The following is a 20,731-nucleotide window of genomic DNA, read 5'->3' as shown; positions in this document are numbered from 1 at the left end:
TGAAAATGCAAATAAGTACAGCATGACCGCTTCAAAATAAGAATGGCTGAGTTTCAAGCATGAATTGTTGGCTTCGGCAATCATTCCGTGCAGTGTGACGAAGTTTCTCGCGCTGTTGCAAAAACGACGCTCTCTTCACGCATCCTGCGCGACTTTTCTAAAATGACTGAAGTAACGGGCTACTGCCGACAATAAGAATGAGCACGGTATGAGTGTGCTCAAGGATTTTTGGGGTTTAACGTCCCAAAACCACGGTATGATTATGAGGGACGCCGTAGTGGAGGGTTCCAAAAATTTCGACCAGCTGGGGTTCTTTAACGTGCACCTAAATCTGGGCCTCGAGCATTTTCTCCATCGAAAATACCACCGCCGTGGCCCGCGATTCGATCCCGCGACCTTCGGGTCAGCAGTCGAGTGCCATAACCACTAGACCACCGTGGCGGGTGATATGAGTGTGCTCGAAATCACAGTTGCTGGGACTGAAGCATACGTTGTAGGTTCAGAATAATCTCATGCGTGATGACGAAGTACACGCCGTTCGTGTCTCTCAGCCGCAGTCCGTACCTATAATCCTATATGCAACGACACAAGCCGTTCGTCGGATGTATACGCTTTCTAATTCAATGAGCCATGCAACAGTTTTCTCCGAGTCCCAGCCCCGTATCCAAAAGCCTTTTCTTTAGTGCAATGCCAAATCAATTTTGGGAGCTGAAAACATGGCTTGGCCGCCGCGTTCTGACACCGCATACTTGAACGCCAGCGGCTGCAACGTAACCAGATATTGATAATTCGGTTCAAATAAAGCGAACAAGAGGTAGCCAAGCAGCCAAGGAGTTATTTTATTAAGTGAGGTAGAGCCATAATAGTGCGCGTCAAATATTTCATTACTGTATACATTGTCATGATAGCGGATTGTCCATCGTTAGCTAACAATAGCCTGCACAGTGCTTACCAGTGCTATAATTACGTGTGTAGATACGGTAAGCTTTAAAAAGACCGTACCTCTATATTCAAAATAATATCACGTTAAAGGTGTATATTCCACCTTGATGATAGTATTACGTGCTGGTCTTTTATGCCCTATACTCTAAATCACTGCATGCTTCTTTCCCAATATTAGCTCGGAAAATGTCTTTTTTTTTTATTCTTAGCGTGAAGCAGTAAAAAAATATCCAGCTCATTACTTATAAAATGGCTCGCATTAATAAGCCACTAAGATGACACTTGCTCTAAGCGAGCGGCATAGGCGAGAACAATAAAGAACGATCGTTATAGAGAGAGAACGCCCTCGTGACTGGCAGAGAAAACAAGCCGATCTGTCTTTCTCGAGGCTCATTATGTCGCGACCTAGCGGCGATCACTCACCGCTAGGCGCCTGCACCAAGCGCCTCCGTCGCAGCACACGCTCCTCGCTCGGAGCAGAACTGGAACACGCGGAGGCGCGGAACTGTCAGTCGCTGCAGTAGCCGGCTTTTACGCATCCCCCATCAGTTACACGGCGCGGCCGCACTGTGAAGTGCGTTGTTTCTGCGCGGAACGGGAGAGTCTATTTGTTGTGCCTGCTGGCGCAACTGATAAGAGCACTCTGCGAAGTGCGCATGCGCCACTAAGTGTTAAAAGCTGGGTGCCGCTTGCTAGCGGCGCCTTTTCTTACCCGAGCCACGAACCCACAAGCATGGGTTAATAAACGTCGTTCACCCGGAACTTATCTGATTCTTTCGGCACGTCTGTCGCGAACACGTAACACTATTTACGCCTCAAAAGCGCTGTGTCACGTGACTCGAACAGAAACGTCACGTATGACGTCATAACCCCGCCGCACAATCCCAATGAAAAGCAATGTTCTGCCTAGAGCTTGCATCATCATCATCAGCCTGTCTACGCCCACTGCAGGGCAAAGGCCTCTCCCATGTTCCGCCAATCAACCCGGTCCTGTGCTTTCTGCTGCCACGTAATACCTGCAAACTTCTTAATCTCATCTACCCACCTAATTTTCTGTCTCGCCCTCACGCGTTTGCCATCTCTTGGAATCCAGTCAGTTACCCTTAATGACCACCGGTTATCCTGCCGACGTGCTACGTGCCCGGCCCATATCCATTTCTTCTTCTTGATTTCAACTATGATGTCATTAACCCCCGTTTGTTCCCTGACCCACTCTGCTCTCTTCCTGTCTCTTAAGGTTACACCTATCATTTTCCTTTCAATCGCTCGCTGCGTCGTCCTCAATTTAAGTTGAACCCTCTTTGTAAGTCTCCAGGTTTCTGCTCCGTAGGTAAGTACCGGTAAGATGCAGCTGTTATATACCTTCCTCTTGAGGGATAGTGGTAGATTACCATTCATGATTTGATAATGCTTGCCGAATGAGCCCCAACCCATCCTTATTCTTCTAGTTATTTCACTCTCATGGTTCGGCTCCGCGGTTACTACCTGTCCTAAGTAGACGTACTCCTTTACAACTTCCAGTGTCTCGCCACCTATCGCAAAGCGCTGTTCTCTACCAAGATTGTTCCACATTACTTTAGTTTTATGCATATTAATTTTCAGACCTACTCTTCTACTTTCCGTATCCAGTTCAGTAATCATGAGCTGCAATTCGTCTCCCGCGTTACTCATCAATGCAATGTCATCAGCGAATCGTAGGTTACTGAGATACTCTCCATTAACTCTTATCCCTAGCTCTTCCCAATCTAGGGCCCTGAAAACCTCCTGTAAACACGCGGTGAATAACATTGGAGAGATCGTGTCTCCCTGCCGTACGCCCTTCTTTATTGGGATTCTGTCGCTTTCTTTATGGAGGACTCTAGTGGCTGTGGATCCGCTGTAGATTTCTTCCATTATGTTTATATAGGCTTCGTCGATGCCTTGATTCCGCAGTGCCTGCATGACTGCTGTTGTCTCCACCGAATCAAATGCCTTCTCGTAATCTATGAAGGCTATGTATAGGGGTTGGTTGTATTCCGCGCATTTCTCTATCACCTGATTGATAGTATGAATATGGTCTATTGTTGAGAATCCTGTACGAAATCCTGCCTGGTCCCTTGGTTGATTGAACTCCAATGTCGTATTAATTCTGTTAGCAATTACTTTTGTAAATAGCTTGTAGACAACCGACAGTAAGCTTATGGGCCTGTAATTTTTCAGGTCTTTGACGTCCCCTTTCTTATGGATCAAGATGATGTTGGCATTCTTCCAAGATTCTGGTATCCTCCCCGTCGAGAGGCACTTCGTATACAGGGTGGCCAGTTTCTAGAGATTATGTTAGAGAGCTTGCATAAGTACCGCTAATTTGCCAGTGTCAGTGGCTGGCCCGTGCCACTAGGGGGCCAAGTAAGCCACGCCATGCCGCGTTCGCGGTTGTCACTTATTTTGCCAGTATCGGGGCCGTAGCCAGAAATCTTTTTCGGGGGGGGGAGGGGGGGGTCAGCCATACTTTGTGTATGTTCGTGCGTGTGTTTCGGGGGGTCGGACCCCCCAACACCAAACCCCCTCACTCCCCCCAATAGACAGATGCCGCATCTTTTCAACAACACTGCAAGCGTCGTACGAAATCATTTCGCCATTTTGAGGTTCCATAGATCCGAGGAGGAGACAACGAATCTCTTGCACGTGGATCTGGCCTCTGAGTGCGAAACCAACATGTGGGAAATGCCACAATATATATATATAAAAAAAGAACGGTGCGTATGCATACCTGCAGCTCCTGTTCCTGTTCCTCGATGAGCAGCTGCTGCTGTCGCACTGTCTCCTCGAGCTCCTGGTTCCGCTCCAGCAGCGTCTTGCCCAGCTCGGCCGCCAACTGGAGGTCTGCACAGAGTTAAACACGGAGGGCTTATTGCCTATACTCTCAATTAACTGATTACTGTGTGTGTGTGTGTGTGTGTGTGTGTGTGTGTGTGTGTGTGTGTGCGTGCGCGTGCGTGTGTGCGTGTGTGTGTGTGTGTGTGTGTGTGTGTGTGTGTGTGTGTGTGTGTGTGTGTGTGTGTGTGTGTGTGTGTGTGTGTGTGTGTGTGTGTGTGTGTGTGTGTGTGTGGAGAGTTGTTATCTAATCCCACATCGGCAGCATGCTCTCATCACGCTTCAATGTGCGTGACACGACAAATAGCGCGAAATCACGCTTCAACGGGAGGGGAATTGGGAGAGGGCATATTCATACGAGTGAATTGAAGAAGTGTGCGACAGCAGGACAAAGCATTGCGCGGAAATAACTTAAGAGAACAATCACGTACGTCCTGTATAAGGTGGCATTTGTAGCACAAAAATCTTCGCACCGCAGTCCCGCTGATTGCCGCGCCAGCAGACAGCGAAAAAAATCACAGATTATTCATACGAGCGCTAAAAGTTCATGCTGATTTCACCAAAGTTGGAAAAAAATTTGCGACGCGATTCAGTAACGCGTATGTTGCTACGGCAGCCAGGTGAATGCACTCGCATACGCGGAATGTGCATTTGAACGATTTCGGGAAATACTCAAAGCTTCAAACAAATCAAAGTGCGCATTTTAGTCAAATCAAAGTATGCAACTGACTAAAACGCGCTTTTCTCTCTCATACATACATACATACATACATACATACATACATACATACATACATACATACATACATACATACATACATACATACATACATACATACATACATACATACATACATACATACATACATACATACATACATACATACATACATACATACATACATACATACATACATACATACATACATACATACAATAGAAGAGGAACAACGAACAGTTCATTTCGCCGCTCATATGAAAAGCTGACGCTGGACACAAAATTCGATTCAAATTGACGTACATGTCACCGCAGAAAAATATTAGCACAAGAGACAACGGCCGGCACAGTCGCTTGTGCTAGTATTTTTCTGGGTTTACTATACATTGAGAACTGAGTTGATTCCAAGTTAAATGAAATACACTCAACAAAGTTGAGTGAAATTCATTTATAATTATTTAATACAATTTTCTTAATTAGGTAAACGTTCACTGATATTTCTCGTTCAATAATTGTTCAAGTCATTTTTATGGCAGTAATATTTGGCGCATGAGGCATATATTTATAAACTCGGTAGAGATGTGAAAAAAAAAATGCATTGGATATTACAGTATTTAGCGTTCAAGGCATTGTGATTGGCTTTATAGTGGCAATAAAAAAAACATTAGTAATACCGTGTGTGCGAAGTTTTCATCCTGCAATAATAAAAAAAGAAGCAAATACTGCGAGATTTGCTGCTGCGAGACTTATGGTTAGTGTTAAGAAAACTGGATCACAAAAAAGAAAACGAAAACTTCGGCAAAGAAGAAGAGCCACCAGTGCCGCCCGAGAAGCAAATTCAAGAAGCTCGTGCGGTCATCGCGGCTGAGAAGAGACCGGTAAACCGGTTACACGGCGTACACGTGTACGACATCCATGCATAATACTCAGCTATATGAATACGAGGCCCGCAGATAAAGTTTAAGCAACCATAACATCCCTCGGCTATCCAGTACCACGCAGCGTTGTGGAAGCTACACGGCGAATCTCAGTCAACAGAAACCGGATCCACAAACTGAAATATTATCATGCAAGCACGCTGCCCGAAACCGTGACTCCATTTTTAGCGAAAAGCCGTGAAGCGATGCTTCTCCGAAACATCTTTTTGTTAGTTTTCCTTTTTTTTATTGCTCGAAAGTTGTCGTTTAAAACTGCTTGGTCGTATGCGCAAAAAAAAAGATCAAGTCTTTAGGTTAGTATCAAGGTCTCAAGGTTGTGTTTTGCTTAGAAAAACAGCTTTGATGCAATAAGACGACTCGTTAATAAACTAGCCAGGGTACGCACATCTAAATGGGGTGGAGGCATCGAACTTAGCCAAGGTCCTTGGAGGAATTTAAAAGAGCAACTTACTGCCAATTCCCGTCGCTAAAAGAGAGAGATAGCGGCAAATTTGCCTATAAAGTTAACTGTTGCGTGTACGACGCGTTTAATGAAATGAGGCAGAATATACATGTGTTTTATTATTACATTATTACGTGAGCGGATATGCAACAGTATCCAGCGCGCGCGTGCGCGTGAGAATGTGTGCGTATGTATGTATGTGTGCGTGTGTGCGTGCGTGCGTGCGTGTATCCTCGAGCTTCGATGCGCTAACTAGCACGGCGGGTAGAACGGTATTGAGTCTATCGATATGGCATGAATGCACGACACTGCATACATGCAGATGGGTCAAATGGGTTACTTCGACCGCTGCCTCATTTTCGCGCGCGACTGCTCTTCCGGTTTCGTTCCTTGCTCACAAAAAGAAAGAAAAAAGAAGGAACCGCGAGGTTTCAAGGGCGCAAAGCGCCGCTATGGGGGCATCGTGCGCGCATCCTCGATAACGACTGGCCTCGATCGAAATGGCCCGGCGTCAATCACAACAGTGACCAAATGTTCCGTCTCCTGCTGTCAAAGTGCATAGCGTGTCTGACAAACTCCCGTGATGCTATGCTGCATGCGTCCGACGGCAGCAGTCGTTTGTACGAACAACACGCAATACAGCGGCTTCCTGTCAAAACGAATGGATCAAACACCAAACCACTAGCCCCAAGTAGTGTGTGCGTGTGTAATATATATATATATATATATATATATATATATATATATATATATATATATATCCCGTCAAACATTCAGGGTCACGGTCGGCGTGAAGAACATCGCCAGATGGCGCGCGACGCCTCGCAAGTGCCAATCCGACCGCCGATCAAAGTAGTGAGCACCGTTTCTTCTATGCGTCGCTCATCTGTCAAAGCACGACGCATTTGTGGCGAGCGCTTTAAAGCGATGCCACGCCGCTGCAGTTCTTGAGGAGAACATCTGCGACAGTGTAGCACTTTTCAAGTGCCAAGCGAAAATGGTACAGGCGTACATCTGAGTCGCTTCGTGGTCGTCCATAGCGGAGCCTCTCTCCTCCATTCCGTGCTGCTTTGATGCGATTTCGTTGCTTTGTGTGCGTCGTCTTACCGTTCCAAAGGTTCCTATAATGCCCACACAAATAAATATGGTTTTTCGTTGCTGCCAGCGCGCAACGCACCGCTGCTTGTAACACCAGAATTCGGTGAAGCAATCGCAAATGCAAAGTCACTGCGCGAGGATCGGGCTATATATAGCACGTTCCTAGAAATCCGTTACGTAAACGGACTGCAGTGGCTAAAAAGCAGAGAACAAGCTCGCCGTCGAAAGGCTCGACATCAAACCACGTCCAGAGAAAAGCTTTTCTCGTGCTGTCTCAGCAAAGCTTCCTGATAAAAAAAAACTGACCGCAAAAAAGCAACAGCCGCGAATACCCATTCGTGATCAGTGTAGAACGGCTATTGCCAGTGGAAAGCAAGGTTGTTGCCACTGGCCGGCACACCTCCCCCCTCCCCCTGATTTTTTTACATTTTGTATGTGTATCACATACAAACACGCGCACGAACATACAAAAAAAGGGGAGAAGGGGTCGGAGGCACCCGAAAAAAAAAATTCTGGCTACGCCCCTGGCTGTTGCCAGTACGTTTTGCCTCAGCAGCCATCCACAGCAAAGGAATTGCATTCCAGCGATGTCTTAATGTTAAATATGCGCTAGTCGGAAGAAAACAATATTACACAAAGAAGAAACACAAAGGTGCTCTGTTTCTCCAGTTGCACATTTAGCAATCACTCGCTGCGATAAACGAACTAAAACTGATCAATATATTCTACTGCATTCCTCTTCTCTGCGCCCATGTAAGCGTATACGCTCGCATCTCCACACGCCGAAACGACGAGATCGAGAAAGGGCAACGATGCGCCGGCAAATGTCTCAGCCACACGCCAAGCCGGCGCGCAGGCCGTTGTACATACAACAGGTGTAGTACACGACGGACGGAATACACGAGCCCGACGCCTCAAAAATTAACTCTTCTGCAGTGATGTGGTGGCCTATCGCTACTCGCGTAACTCTGTACGGCAGGTTGTCCAATACGCAGATATCGTGTCTGCCCTCCTACAGATATCATACGAAGTGCTGCTACGACGAAAATGTTGAGGACGCTGGGAAGGATTCATGGTGTGGAGGATATGCAGTGACGTCATCGAGCCTGCTATTTCATTGTACAGCCAAGGCAACGTGAAAAGCAGCGCTTTAGCTCTGCCTGTTCATCCCCAGAAGCAGAGTGGAAGCAGAGATTCGTACAATAAAATGGCGTGCGTTAACGTCACGTGAATACTCACATCAGTGGTTCTCAAATGGGGGTCCGCGAAATCCATCCTTGAAAAAAAAAAAGCGCGTTTTTTGGAGGCACGCTCATCTCCCGTCACAGCGGCCCCTTCCGATTTTTGGTATGCTTGACCGCATAACATATTTGCATTGCGGCGGAGCTGACTTATTTTTCCCCTTTCTCCATTAGATGGCTCTAAAGCTTTTGTTGCAGTTTTCTACGACATATGCACTCTAGCATGCTTTTTCCAGGCTTGCATATCTGAAGAGCAAACATAGCTAGAAACCGGCGTAATGTGGCTGCAGAACGCACAACTCATTGGCAAACTGTTGAGATCGAATCGGCGTAGCACTTTAGTTCGGCCATTCTGCATGTTGTGTTATGATCCCTCCCCCCCCCCCCCTTTTTTTCTTTTTAGGGGCGTAGCTCCTCTTAGTCTAACCTTGTCACGCCTCCGTTGTCCGGCGTATCTCCCGGCAGCCGGCAGTAAACAGCAGTATCTATCCGGTGGTGGTGGTGGTGGTGTGCGGCGTGACCACCCTTACTGCGCATACGCATACCCCCTCTCCACACACCTCCTCTCCACTCCCCCTCACCATTCCCCATGTCCTCTACCCCTCTCCCCTTTCCCTCTCCACTCACCCTCTCCCCTTCCCCTCTCCCATAACCAGTCTTAAAAACGTAGGGGGCGTGCACACATGAAGGCTCCCTAAAGACAATGCGCTGCGACAGTACGTGATATTTATCGCCCTCTCCTCTCCTACGCTTCCCCCTCTTTCTCCTCTCCTACGGTCTCCCCCCCCCCCTATCTTGCCTCGCGGCGCAGCGGCGCCGACGCAGGCAGCGTAGCGAGGCAGCGTCGCGGCAGCGTCTTGATAAAAAACCGACCGCTCGCGCTGCACAACCGTTCACTGACCACCCCGTATATATGTATATGCACTGGATTTTGACCTCCAAGGTAGTGCGTGTGTGCGATTTCTACTGTGCGTGATTAAACAGTGAAAATTCACAGCGTACATGTGTCACAAATTAGCGCGTTATAAAGCGCGCGCGAGGCCGCTTTCAGCTGGCTACGAGACAGAACGGCGCGAACCGCTCGCCCAAGAAGCGCGAAAGACGAAAAAACAAGCATCAAATAACGCCGGCGCGCCGCATTCTCCTCACCCACTGGAGCCAGACGCAGACCACACGATCGAACGCCCGGCAAACAAAGCCTGGATGGTTCTAGAAGGAAGGGGGGACGCATCCCCGAGCGGTGCCGCCGCGATTCGAACCTACGAGAAAGCTCTCGCCCTTTCTGTAGCCTTAGCTGTATTGCACGCCGAAGAACCCTCCCGACGCTTCTGGAAACCGGGGAAGAAGGGATAAAAGCGTGCAAACGACGAGAGTCGAGTAGTGCAGTCAGTGAGAGAGTCGAGACAGGAGTGAGTCAGTCGGCCCGGATATGGTGAAATTACGCTAAGTGTGGCTCCGTTAGCCAAAGAAGACGTGTTTATGATGGTGTGCGGTCAGTCGATCGTCGATTTGGAAGAGTCCGATGACGACACCGTGTGAGCCGTGACAAGTCACGACGACGGTTGAGCTACGACGATCAACGCTGGAGCTGGCGTGAGTGTTTTCTTGAAGAGAAGCATTCGATTACCGTCCAAGTATTGTGGACTGGATACGCCATTCTTTATTCAGGACTTTAACTGTCGTTGAATAGTTGTAATGCATGCGATTGCATTCGTAGCGTGTGATCTGTTTGTTTAGCTCCCGTTGTGTAAACACCATCAGAGTTATATTGTGAAGCTGTAACTGGTACCAGCTGAGTGCGCATGTGTTTGTATTATTTGTATTGCCTTAACTGAGAATATATTTCGTTTTCGTTTGTGTTGTCGACTCTCGGCTCTGACTCGGTCTTTGGACCACAACCGGCGTTCGCTGGCGCGCCAAAGGACCAACTCTAAATTGTCCGCGCTTTCGTGGTGCGTTTTCGGAGGGCCTTGACGCCAGCCCTTAGAATCCGCCCGGCGATTGCCAACCCGATTAACGGGACAAATGACAACATGTAAAATTAAAGTGAGCTGCAAGTCGTCATAACTCTCATCGAACCTTTAGTATAAACGCGCCCGATCTCACGTCGGTGATGATGTACTGGGCAGAATTCACGGAAGATTCACAGTTTACCGATGAACCTCCGCAGCTTCGCCCACTCATCATCATTCACTCCGTGGATATGCTGTGATTCTTTTTCCTTCTCTCACTGCAAGGGGTCCCTTATAAATTTCGGCAGTCCACGAGGAGTCACCGAAACATCCATGCCGCAGAGCCACCGCTCTACGTATATACCGAAAAGGACGCGCGCAAGCACAAACACCGAGTCGGACGAGAAGGACGTTTAGTGTTGTCCACCTTACGTGGAGTCCGTGTTTTGCACGTCTCTCTTTGAGTACTACGAGTCAAATGCCCTAGCTAGCGCTGGTATGCCCTAGCCCGCATTCAGCGTTCAACGAACGCTGAACGCGGGCCACCGCATATGGCATTTGTTACGATTGACTCAGACTTGAGGAGATCCGAACTGCGATGCCTTCTTTGATGACTCCACGGAGACGTCACCCCCGAAGCGACGCTTTGCGGGATGATGCGCAGGTATAACGACACTGCGCAGACCATCCGCGGGCAACGGCAAAAAGAAAGACGACGAAGAAACGGACGAAGCGGAGCTGTCGGAAAGAAGGTGGGACACTCCATTAACCGCCAACGTAGATTCGGCTCCACAATCGCATATCCTTTGCAGACGTCACCCCGTGCGCCGACACCGCATACGCTTGTTTTCGGTCATCCCTGGATTCTCCCTTCTTTCGAAGCTTTTTCTCTTTTTTTCCGGTTCCACGACGGCGACGCAGAGTCGCCGCAAGATGCAAGGTCACCGATTTCGCGCATGTCGGCGCGTTTCTTTTTTTATGTCTTTATTATTATTATTTTTATCTCGCCATCCGCGCGTTGCTTGACCCGGATAACCTGAGCGCAATGCCAGCGGATAGTTCCCACCGAAGCTGGTACAGGGAGGGGAGGAAGCCACGACTGAGGCGAGCAGCGGCTGCGGAGCCACAAGGCGGCGGGCAATTCTGCACGAGCAGCTTAAATAGGATTCGGTCGAAAGGCTCGCGCGGCCATTGCAACGCCCCGCACCGTGGAAGGACCTAGTGCAGCAGCTTCGCCTGCGCAACGGCATTGCTGGGGCATGCCCGAAGCGCGTTGACACAGCTTCAATACGAGCCGTTCGATAACGTGTGACACGCCGAGCTCACGCTATATATCAGTGGATAATAATAATTGTCGGGGTTTTACGTCCCAAAACTACGATGTGGTTATGAGAGATGCCGCACTGTCAACCACCATGGGGTTCTTTAACGCGCACCTTAATCTGATTACACGGGCCTTTGGCGTTCTGCCTCCATCGAAATGCGGCCGCCGCGGTCGGGATTCGATCCCGCGTCCTTCGGGTCAGCAGTTAAGCACCGTAACCACAAGACCACCGAGGCAGGTAGGTGATCACGCAGCCGCGCTAGACCGAGATGCGACTCTCGCTTCCTATCTCGAGGAAATCGTTGTCGCCCCGGCAGCTTCCTCTGCTGTCTGTGACCTGGTATACTTGTATACAGGATAAGAGATGGTACAGCGGCAACGGTAAATATCGTTTCTTCGACAACGTATCACACTTTCAACCCCGAAATTCACGACTGATTCCACATCAATAAACACTGGACCATTTCAACTTTAATTCTGGCCGTAAAGAGTAAATAAAAAATAAAATCGTATTTTTACCTACGCCTTTAATATTCATTAAAGGATTAGTATTAGCGTCTTGAATTGGGCTGGATGGTACATACTGATTTTTGAACGAAGAAACAGCGCTACTAGAACAGGACGAAGACGAGAGGACACAAACACGGCGCTGACTAACAACCATATTTTATTGCGTTTGCACGTCAATATGTACAGGGGAAACACAATCAGTATATACATAGGGAACAAGATATCGCTGTAACATTGCCAAATCAGCGTTTTGAAAGATACACCATTTCATTTTTGCGAAGCGAAAGCGAAGCTGCGCTGACACAACATTCTCCACTTATCTGGATGCAAAAAGCCTCAAAGATTTCACGTTGGCACTGCTCTGCATAAGTGCCTAGTACTTCACAATCTTTAAAAACTGGTTCGCAATCACATTTCCTACACTGTAAAAAATAGTTGTAAATTTACAGATAAAATACATGAAATTTCTGTACCGCGAAAGAAACTTTCTGTAAATGTACCATGAAGGAAATCTGTTAAAGAGAGAAACCGAAATTTCCTGTTATTCGTGACCTTCAGCAAAACAAACGACTCAAAATTGAACCTCCACAGTTTTAAATACTTCAAAGATTACAAATGTTCATGAAATAACATTTCATGTTTTTCTGGTTTCTCCCACAATGCTATTTTGATTGATTAATATTGAGAGCCTTTTCTGCGGTTCTACGTTTATGCCTCGCGGGCCCTTCATTTACAAGATGGCTACCGCTCACGTCGAAGCGCGGCTACGCATGACTGCAGTGTAAAGCGCGGCTACGGCACCCTCCTGCTCCTGCTTTTCGTGCGTCTGTCATTTAAAAGTGAGTGGTTTCCTTCTAACTAGAGTTCCTTACAACAAGAACTCGTTGATATGCCTGCCCGCTTTCGAAATTCGATCTCGCGTAGTTTCTAATTCTGCTTTGCGTCGGCAGCGCGTGCGACCACAACGTTGTGCGAGAGCCGGAATTCCTTCCATGCTTTGGTAGAAATACTGAAGAGGCCTTGTAAGTGGGTGATTGAGGGAACGCCTGCTGTTGTAACCCATTTATTTCTTTGCTGTTAGCGGCAGCGTACGTCAAGGTATGAGAGTTTGTACTTGGACGGTTGCAGAGCGCACAGCGTTCGCAGCGCACTTCATGTGCGTTCTCTGCGGGCAGCCATTAACGAGGTTTCGTTGTACAGAATAATGCGAGGTATTTGTTCACCTTACCCGCTTTTCTTTATTACATCAAACCTGTGTATTCTGTGTTTCTGCACCTATTTTTTTCTTGATGCTTGGACCGACTTCCTCTAAAATCTAATGAAGTGCGTATAACTCAACTCAGCTAACCGAGCGACGTTACAGAGCATATAATTCTTTCTTTTTTTAATGAAAGTGCGAACGTTTCCTTTTTTTGTGTGTTTATCTACGTGTAATAGGTAGCTTTCTCCTGCATAGTGAACATGGCCCTTAGCAATGTTGTTGCGGCTTGGTGTACGGCGTTTAGTGTTTTGTAGTGGTCATTGCATGATAAGTTCTGCTTGGTTGTATAATGCTGTGTATCTTGAACATTGCTGGCGGGAATGTGCGAACGCATAGCTTCTTGGCGTAGTATCATTGGATGACCTTCCTTACGAAGCTTTAAGTTCCTGGCGAAAGACAGATAACCTAGGTAAACCTAGTTTACCGAATAAACGTGTGGGGCACATCCACTCGGTAAACTGATACCTCGATTGACTAGCCAATGGGGCCCAGGCTTGACGTGTACACGCGCTACCTCGCGTCATCGCATTCCGCCTGCGTTGCGGTGGAGCACGTCTTCTCCTCGGTAGGAGAAACTCGGCGCGTTTCGGATTGGCGTGTTCCCTGCTGAAGCTCATGTTAGATACGCGGTTGTTATCCGTGGTTTACACACAACGGCGTGAAGCCGTGAACACGCCTGGAAAGTGGGCTCAAGTGCGCTCGTAGTACAGGCGGTGAATCGTGGCACATATCACATGTGATCTCTCAGTGAGCATGAACGCCGACGCCGCTGTTCTAGCCGTGCGTGAAGGCTTATTGTGGACATCGATTGTGACCACCTTTAAAGAATCCCGGTTTCCGGAGAGGCGGACTTTGTTTTTAGTGGCGTATTGAAGGGCGAATGAGTCTTTCGTTGGCTCTCGCCCGTTTTGTTCACCAGTGCTTGGCGGCAGTAGTTATTACACTTCCATCGTCGAACAAAAGTACCGACACAAATTTTGAATGACGCAACCAAGTGTGTTCGAGATGTGTGTACGAGATGTATTCGTCGCTGAACGCAAAATTTTGTAGCTCTTTGAGGCGCACGTTCTGTCGCGCGTGAGGTTTAGGGCGTCTGAAAAAAACAAAGACATGCGCACGTTTTGGTCGACAGCTTTAGAATTCTATACGTCCGCCCTATCGACATGTAGGCCACAAAAAGAGCAGCTTGGCAGGTAACAGCGGCTCCCGAACTGATCAGACGACTGGCATATGACGCAATGGTCTGTGTGTTTTGCCAGCCATGCTACCGCGACAGATGGGCTTTGTTTATTTGACGGTGCTGTTTCCTGCCAAATGACGCCATGCGAAACAAACTGTAATTACGTTGATATTACCACTGAAAAAATAACATCTACTTCTTTAAGCGCGTCACTCCTTGAATGAAGCGAATTGCTCATTAGAAATGTTCTGCGATTTGTAGACGTTCACAATATTCTATAGATTTTGAACATATATATTGTGTTGCTCTTTTGCGGGGAAGCAAATTTCATGCTATGTATAGTTTACAGCACGTAATAGGCAGGAATTGGCGTACCAGGGTGGGGGTTCAACCCCTCCCCCCCCCCCCCAATTGTTAGATTTTGCATGTCTAAATATGCACGCACGAACATACATAAAGAGCGGTTGAACCCCTCCCCCGAAAAGAATTTCTGGCTACGGCCCTGCAGGCAGGTGCAACTCGTCTTCTGGACCAATGGCTTAGCCCAACTCGAACGAGTTTTTCAGCAAAAATAAAAACCCATTGACCCTCTCCTTTTCATAAACCGAAGGACATTTTGCTCCATCTCAGGTGGCAAGTTTCCCCAGATTGATACAGATCATTGGATAAATTTCCCCACCACGTGCCCTTTATAAATGGATTCCTGGTAACGAAAAAGTGTGACGGAAATCGCAACTTGGTGGCTCGCTAGCCCAAATAATGAAATAGTCGACGCGAAACAACCGTCATTGCGCATGCATTGTTGATACCTTGCGTAAACACTTTCTGCAATGGAGGTTCACTGAGCGCGTCCACGTGCTCTGATGTTATTCGTCTGCGTACTTAGCCTCACGTCCGTGCAAATGCGCATGCCTTTAAAGGCTTTTTGAAAGCATTAGGAATATGTTTCAATTAGGTATAGCATTTAATGTTAAAGATTCATTCTCTCTGAATTGGCAAAAATGTTTGTTACAGTCAGGCATTAGCCTCCTTTCCTTTCTCTTTAGAACTTTAAAGAAGTGCTTACCGTTATAACAGAATTTTCTATTTCTTTCGGTAATTGCAATTTTTTTATTTATTTCAGCGATGTATGTCTGCAGTCTCTGTGGCACCACCGAGACGTCTGTGCCACGTTTCATGAAGTATGCCGCACTGCACAAAAACATGAATGCATTCTGCATGAAGTGCCCATTGGAACAGCACAGAAAAGTGTTCCGAGAGTTCATTCTCTGAGCTAGTGCTACGAGATAACAAGGATGAAAATAGGAGTGTAAAGAAAAGGAAGAGTCCAGAAGGATATATATGGTTGTGTGTCATGGAAGTCCAAATTACCTACACTAAGACACAACATAATGGATCACACTAAGTTGGCACTGATGCTATAGTGCCCTAAGGTGGTGCTGCATCTCGAGCTACCAGAAGGTAAGAGGATTATTTGACAGTGGCCTGCTCCTCAAATTGTTCGCTGCTTTAATTTACCTTCTATTATTGAGAGCATTTATTTATTTTTATTTTATATCACATCTACAATGTATGTAGTTCGATAAAAAATATTGTCTAACTTTTTAATTGTCTTCGTACGCTTGTTCGAACTCCAGGGTACATGAGTTTTAATGGCTACTTATCGCATAATTAACTTCATAACCTTTATTATTGCAGGCAAGTACAAGTGAAGATCACGTCGGAGACGTGCCGTGCTCCCTTTTCATCATTGCCAAAGGTATTGTTATGGATACTTGCAATATATTGCTGAATATTTCTAAACAGGAAATATTTTGTTCCAGGAAAGAGCTTTCTGACTGCCGGGGTATTTACCATCTGTATTGATACCCATGCTGTGATCGAATCCACCACACGGTGCCAGGCATTCAAGTTGATGTTCTTTACACACTTCGCCTTTACTATTGAATACCGCAAGGAGGTCAGCCTAACCCTGGTGTTCACACAAAGGTAAAACTTAATGTGATTTTTCTGGCTTTTCTGAACAATATTCATGCAACTAACTTAGATAAAGCCACATTAGATAGTACAAAAGTAGGCAAGTACTGGGGAATTTCCAATATCTGATACTACACTCCCACTTGGCTAAGTCAGTGAGGGTTCTGATAGAGGGTATGACTAAATGGAAATGTTCAGCTTAAGTGTAAAACTGTCTGCGGGAATCCTGAGCGGTCATGAAAGATTTTAAGTAATAACGTTAGTATATGGAGCGGTTGACGTGTGAAGTATTTTTAATCACTGTTTAATGAGGCTTTCTAAGGGTCACCAAGTAACATGAAAATTTTCATTATTTAAATAAGAGATAGCACTTTTTTATGCAGTTCTGCTGCCGGAGCAAGGTGTGTGTCTGGGCTAGTTGGTATACCATAATTGTGAGCACAACGCAGAAAGAGAGACACAATAAACAAAGGACCGACGAGGATTGGTGCAATCAAGCGAGAATTCCCTGTAAGCAAAATGGGCACAGATTGCATCAGCAACACGTCTACAAGTTTATTTGGCATCTATAGCTACACACGACTTTTTCATAACTCTTATTGTTTGCAATGGAGAACATGTGCACGCATGCGCTTTAGGATGAGTATGTTCTTTCGCTGATTGTCTGGGGCAATGCCATCAAATCCGTGGTGAAAATTCTGCCCGTGGTGTCCCATCATCCACTTTGTCCGGTTCTATCGCGCTACAATGGTTTCAGTGTAATTTTTAGCAGATCGAAATTGTGAAACCCATAATGGCTACTATGCAATCATGCGTGTGCACTTAAAAAATCGGATAGTTCGGAGGTGTTCTCCGGTCCCAGCAAGCACATGCATTGTTTAATAACACCTTCGTTTTGTTTAATAGCATGGTAGCATTGTTTTCACTTTGGGCTATGCGCGCACAATGTCGCAAAGCTCATACATGGTGGAAGCTGTTGAAGGTGAGGACCTTCAGCGGCACTCCTCAATTTCACATAAAACTCGCTCGTTACATTCCGATAGACAAACGATCAGCTGCCGGCCAATTTTTCGGCGACAAAATCATCACGTGGGCGTGGTGGTGTTGCTCGCGGAGGTACGTAATAAGGGATGGGTTGAGAAAACGTTTCGTCTTAATACACGGGGTCTTGGGCCGCGGTCTCATTGTGAACGATGAACCTAATGACAGGAATCGTGGCTTTTACTCCTACGCAAAATAGGTAGTGGATTTGCGCATTCATCAAAAAACAAAGAAGAAAATGCATTGATATAATACTAATTTGTTTATTTTTTTCTGGACACTCTCGATAATTGGGCATTCGGTTAATTCAGACGTTTTTTCCGGACCCGTGAAATCCGAATTAATGAGTTTTTATTGTATTTAAGTGAGTGTTTAAAAGCACATGAACCTTGCTCTGTGAGGAGCATCATTTCCTTTAAAGTCCTTACACTGCAATAAATGCAATTTATAGAAACCATAAAGAAATTTTATAGAAATGAATCTCCATCTGGATCGTGAGGTTATTTTTTTAACTGATTCCACACACAGAGGCAATGCGAGGGTTTCTTGAGCGCTCTACCAACATAATCAATGTTATTCTCCGTGTGGTCCATTATGTTCAGCATAGTCATGCAACAGCCTGGTCCACCTAAAAATATCATTATTCGTTTTTAGGGCAGCCGCAGCAGTCAACCCTGACAGAGGAAGCAAGGTCGAGAAGTCAAGGAAGCAGCGCCGCCTCACACCACAAAGACCAACTTAATCAAAGCTCTGCGAGACTATGAATGCTAAGTGTTACAACGAAAGATTTGCAGTGTCATTATGAATATACCGTATTTACTCGAATCTAAGCCGATGTTTTTTTCTTTCGAAAAAACGATGTGCGACAGGGGGGGAGGGGTCGGCTTCGATTCGAGTGCAATGATTAAGTTTTTTTTTTTTGCTGGCCTTGCGAATTTCGCGGGTCGGCTTATAATCAGCGCCGGCCTAGATTCGCGTAAATACGCTATATCTACACATTTTCCAAACCAGTTTGAATCTACGGTGACAACATGTACGCAGTTTTCATTATTTTGAAGCTGTTTACATGCAGCATTTCCTGCGCTTAAATAAAGATTCGTTTCTTTTATCATGAAAGGAGAATCTACTGAAACGTGCCTGTTTTTATTGCGTTATTTACTAGAGTGCTGGAAGCAACACCACGCGGGTGTAGCTCCAAGAAGTTCACAGTGTCTGCTGCGGTAGTACAGTGGTTCCGGTGCTCGGCTGCTTACCCGAAAGTCGCGGGTCCGACCCCGGCCCTGGCGGTCACATTTCGACAGAGATGTAATGGTAGAGTCCCATGTACTGTGCGATGTCAGTGCACGTTAGAAACACCAAGTTGTCGAAATTTCCGAAGCTCTCCACTACGATGCGCCTCATAATCATATCGTGGTTTTGGCTTGTAAAATCCCAGATAATATTTAAAAAAAATGAATATATTTGGAATATGCAAACGCAATATATTGGTATTTTTGCCATTGCATTTGGCTCAACAAAATATTTTTGCGTCTCGCTTGTACAAGTGACATAACTACTTTTTAGTACTGAGGAATGCTTTTCTAAGAAAATATATATAAGTTGATCTTTATGCATAAAAAATATGTTCCCGAATTAAAATGCAGTAATGAAATAGCAGGAGGGCAGTAACAGAAAACACAGCCTATGCGACTCGATATCCAAAATTGTACTTATAGATAACGTTTCTGTAAACGATAACAGACGCTATTAGCGAAATAACAGATAGATGGGAACAGAAAACAGGTTTTTTCAATGTCTGAAAACTGAAACATGTTTTTAAACATAAAATTTCTGTACTGTAAAAGAGAAAATAACAGTGAAATAACAGAAAGAAGAAAAACAGAAAACCAAGTTTTTTCTGTAACACAAAACTGAACATTGTGTTTATGCAGAAAACTTCTGTAAAGTAAAACGGAAAAAATCTGTTAAAACACAGAAAACTTCAAAATAGAAAACATAGCTTTACAGAAATTTTGTGGCAAGAGAGCTGCCAGACAATTTCTGTTTTTTTCACAAAATATTTTTTACAGTGTACGCTCATCGACCAGATGACTACTCACGGACCATTTTAGCGGTTGTTAGCGCCGTGTTTGTGTCCTCTCGTCATCGTCCTGTTCTAGCGCTGTTTCTTCGTTCAAAAAGGATTAGTAATTGGACTATCCAAACTTAAACTTCCCACTCTGGCGTATGAAAACCGATACTGTAGATAGCTCAGCCTGCCATAAATTATACGTCGTTGTGGAAACAAAACGGAACTTCTGTTCGAAAAAAAAAAGTTTATCATTGAGGCAAACTACTGAGCTCAAAGCTATAATTTGACTAGTATTACCCATAATAATGAATTGCTACAAACAATTTGTAATGAGTAATTACCGAAGCGCGGTTTGTGTTCGTGGTGAGTAATTCAGCGAATAGAAAAGAACACAGCGCTAACATCCACCGTTCGTTCTATTGCGTTCTGCGTCCGTGTCGTTCCTTTCCGTTGTGTTATATACGCCGGAAATGCTACTGTACATTACCAACATGCCCAAGTATATCCCCTTCCAAGTTACCTTCATAAAACAACGGTGCCATATCTCACGCAAGCGCGATTCCCGTATAATTTACTATGGTAACACGAACGAGAGGGAAAACACGTGCTCAATAGCTGAGAGAAAAGGGGTGTGTGAAATAGGCTTCTAGCGCAGCGCGTAGATGAGAAAGGTGCGTGCTATGCAGGAGGAGGCGCGCAGAACGCGTTGCGATCTGTCTCGGTGCTTCGCGAGCAGTTTACGCAAGTTCGTGAGCAGACTACGAACACTCGGAGGCAAAGGCGCAAGTGTACACACAACCAGCGTGTCTCGATAAACCCGCCCACACTGAAACTCGGCGCTGCGATCCGTCGTATGGTGAGCGTTTACCGTCTCTACACCCGTTGAACCAGCGCAGTGTAAATCTGCAAGTTAAACAGCACGAAAAGATAGAGGCGGAGAGCACATATTTGCACCTCAACAGCTCGGGGTCACGTGACCTGCGCAAAAAAAAAAAAGAAACGCCACGATACTACGCCATACCACCGCCGTACAACTTGAATGAAAAGTAGGGGTCCGCCTGGCGTTGCAGAAGTATCGCCATTAGGCAAAAGCCTTAGATGCCTCATCAAACGTGAAAAATGACAGTCGGCGCTATCTGCGTCCGCGTCATGAGTGATGCAAAAAATCGTCATCACGTGATCA

General features: G+C 46.0%; 1 protein-coding gene across 2 annotated transcripts in view; it reads right to left on the bottom strand.

Annotated features, from left to right (window-relative positions):
* Positions 1-20,731, bottom strand: part of LOC119400464 (cerebellar degeneration-related protein 2-like) — a gene marked incomplete at its 3' end in the record, with an annotated part of 150,869 nt that overhangs the window by 65,126 nt on the left and 65,012 nt on the right. For both annotated transcript variants that reach the window (XM_037667511.1, XM_037667512.2), the window contains 1 exon segment: positions 3,692-3,804. In XM_037667511.1, the coding sequence (XP_037523439.1) occupies positions 3,692-3,804 (113 nt within the window).

Source organism: Rhipicephalus sanguineus, chromosome 7 (assembly GCF_013339695.2).
Source record: "Rhipicephalus sanguineus isolate Rsan-2018 chromosome 7, BIME_Rsan_1.4, whole genome shotgun sequence".
Lineage (NCBI taxonomy): Eukaryota > Metazoa > Arthropoda > Arachnida > Ixodida > Ixodidae > Rhipicephalus > Rhipicephalus sanguineus.
This window is presented reverse-complemented; position numbering and strand designations above follow the sequence as displayed.